The sequence below is a fragment of the Ipomoea triloba genome, chromosome 9 (assembly GCF_003576645.1).
Source record: "Ipomoea triloba cultivar NCNSP0323 chromosome 9, ASM357664v1".
NCBI classification, from domain to species: Eukaryota; Viridiplantae; Streptophyta; class Magnoliopsida; order Solanales; family Convolvulaceae; genus Ipomoea; species Ipomoea triloba.
In genome coordinates, this window is record NC_044924.1 from 717,639 (window position 1) to 720,493 (window position 2,855).

Here is a 2,855-nt window from a genome sequence, read left to right on the forward strand (position 1 = left end):
ATTTTAGGGTACATTATTTTTGTATTGAAGGTAAATTATTTGATGTATACGATCAAATAATGTACCTACAGTACAAAAATAATATACTTTCATTACAAAAATAATGTACTTTTTATTTTTAGTCCATACAACTGTGTAGACCATGGTCCATGCAATATTTTGCCAGTTCATTCCCTGCAGGTTGCATCTCACATACTAACCCAAATCAAAGCCTCTGACGAATCCATTCAGTGGCCTGTGGCAAGTTATGCCATGGACCAGGGTCCACTTTGCAAGGTGGACTTAAGTACATATTCATAATTTTAGTATTTTATGTTCACATTTTTAGAACTCTATGTTCACAATTTTTTGAATTCTATGCTCACAATTTTTTGAATTCTATGTTCACAATTTCATGACTCTATATTCAATATTATAACACAATTTTTGAATTTATATAACAAATTTGTGAATATAAAATTCAAGAGTTGTGAAAATTGAGTAATGTGATTTTGTATATTGAGATTTAAAATTGTGAACATAAAATTCTAAAATTGTGAACATTGAGTTTTTAAATTGATGTGAATATGTACATAAGTCCACCTTGTAACGTGGACTATTGTGAATGTGGATATGAGTCCACCTTTCGATGTGGACTCGGATCCATAGCATAATTTGCGAATGAGAACGAAAAGATAGAATCCCATTATGAATATAAATAATGAATTTTAATTTGTTTAGAATACAAAAACTCTAATAGACCGGACCTAATTACTATAATTACTGCTACGCCCAATTCATTCTTACATAACTTTTCCTGTCGCCGTTCTGCGGTTGTCTTCTTCTGAGTTCTGACCTCCCAAAACCACGTCGACGAATTAAGGTATTCCCTTTCTTCTTTCTATCTTCTCGGGAGGCTTCATCAATTTGTATTGTTGTGTCTGCTCTCTGCCGACCAAAGACTCAAATTTTTTTTTTTATAAAGACTGATTCTTTTATTAGCTTTATAATTTGCTAGACAATCCTGGATTTATTATGTTTATATTAATAGATTGAGTCATCAGTTGCATAGTTTGTTGTTAGGCTATGCTCTTTGCTTCTAGAATATTAAAATTATTGTCTTTTTTTTTGTGTGTAAAAGATGAGAGTGACAAAGCAGACGCGCCATCGTAATGTTCTGCAGCATTTGCTTGCCCGTCAAATAACACCGGCTGTATGTACTGCAGCTTGTTTTGGTTTTCATAAGGTTCTATGTGATGGTATGTTTATGCACCATTTGCTTGTCTATAACATGACACCCGCTGATTATGCTCTTCTCAATACTCTTGGTGCTCCAGTGAAACTTTTCACTACCAGGTCTGATACTCAAAATTGTTGGTTTTTTTGGGAAGTAGCTTGTAGCTTTGTGTTTAATTTTATTTATTTATTTATTTTTGGGTTTGCAGATGTGTCGTTGAAGAGTTGAAGAGCGAAAAGTTGAAGAGACTCCTTTGGCGCACCTATCCTATGACACTCGATGCAGCTAGTAGCCTTTTAACTGTAAGGTAAACCTTTAATGTTTACCTTTCATTAATCATTCTAATTAATGTGTTTTTCTGCAATTGAATATTTGAATTATGTGACGATGGAGTTGTAGCTTTGAAACTGACTGAATACAGCACCTAAAGCTCTGGTCTTTATTTGTTACAGATGTGATCATGAGATACCCATCGATAGTGGAAGTTGCGTACTTGAAGTCATTGGGAGAAACAATCCGGAGAACTTTTATGTTGCTTCACGGCATCCTTATGTACTGGAAGGGCTTCGGGAGGTTGTTGAACTGTGCTTTTTGACTTGTCAGTTGCTTCAAAGCTTAATCTTAAATTTAGTGAGTCAAAATTCTGAAATATGAAGGCTGATGTATAGGCTGAACCATTTAGTACTAATTTGATAGTAGTATCACATCTCTAGACTTGGATTGTTCACAAAATTTTCCTTAAAAACTATCTTTCTAGATTTTTTGTCTTCATAGCCACAATCATATGTGTAAAGATTGATATGTTATTTTATTGATGGGCAGTGTTAGTTTGTTTTAAATAGCTTTCTAATTTTAACCTAACTTTTATGTGGTGGCAGATATATGGAGTTTCTATTATATATCCAGTTAAGAAAGCTTTATTTCTCGAACGAGTGACTGACGTAGAGAAAAAGAGGAAATGCTCTGATGATGAATGGTCTGATTATGAATCGTCTGATGATGAATTGTCTGATGAAGGAGCAAGTGAAGAAGAGGAAGGTCATGGCTTAGAGGTCCAGAATGTGAAAAAAAGAAAAAAGAATAGAAACCACCTTCAATTTAAACGCCTTCGATTTAAAAGAAAGAAGTCCAAGGTAGGACTTATTTGAACTATAAATTCTTGTCAATAATTTGGGGTCTTTTGACTATAATTTCCCTTTTGATTTATTCAACTACCATATACAATAATAATGTGTAATATTTTAGAACTCACTATTTTAGATCATCTAAATTTTCTTGGTCTTCACTTTTCTATGTGCATGCTACTGTATGTAATCATTGTATGGCTATGCTTTGTATTGTGTTGTGCAGAACCTGAATCCACTTTCTCTCAGGAAGAAGAAAAAGTCTTCAGTTGAATCAGGAAAAAGGTAAATATTTTCTCCCCATTTCCTTTTGATGATGAGCACACGAATAATGCATTTAATTTTCTAACCACATGAAAAGGAGTTATATAGTTAATATACATTAGATCCTAATAGCATATTTGCTGATTGACTGCCACTCATCATATATTTATTGCCGCATAATCTCTACTTCTATGCTTAGTTTTTTTTTTTTTTTTTTTTTTTTTTTTGGAGTAAATGCTTAGTTTTTTTTT

The 2,855-nt window shown here is 33.0% G+C and overlaps 1 protein-coding gene across 3 annotated transcripts in view; it reads left to right on the forward strand.

Moving 5' to 3' along the window:
- Window positions 1-772: 772 nt before the first annotated feature.
- LOC116028673 overlaps window positions 773-2,855 on the forward strand; it is a 59,298-nt gene continuing 57,215 nt past the window's right edge. The window contains exons 1-6 of one of the 3 annotated variants that reach the window (XM_031270460.1): window positions 773-862; window positions 1,121-1,335; window positions 1,425-1,523; window positions 1,669-1,789; window positions 2,095-2,349; window positions 2,567-2,705. In XM_031270460.1, the coding sequence (XP_031126320.1) occupies window positions 1,121-1,335; window positions 1,425-1,523; window positions 1,669-1,789; window positions 2,095-2,349; window positions 2,567-2,629 (753 nt within the window). In that variant the 5' untranslated portion in view covers window positions 773-862 and the 3' untranslated portion in view covers window positions 2,630-2,705. Of the gene's footprint in view, window positions 863-1,085; window positions 1,336-1,424; window positions 1,524-1,668; window positions 1,790-2,094; window positions 2,350-2,566; window positions 2,706-2,855 lie in introns of those variants that run through there. The other 2 variants (XM_031270458.1, XM_031270459.1) reach the window with 2 other exon arrangements.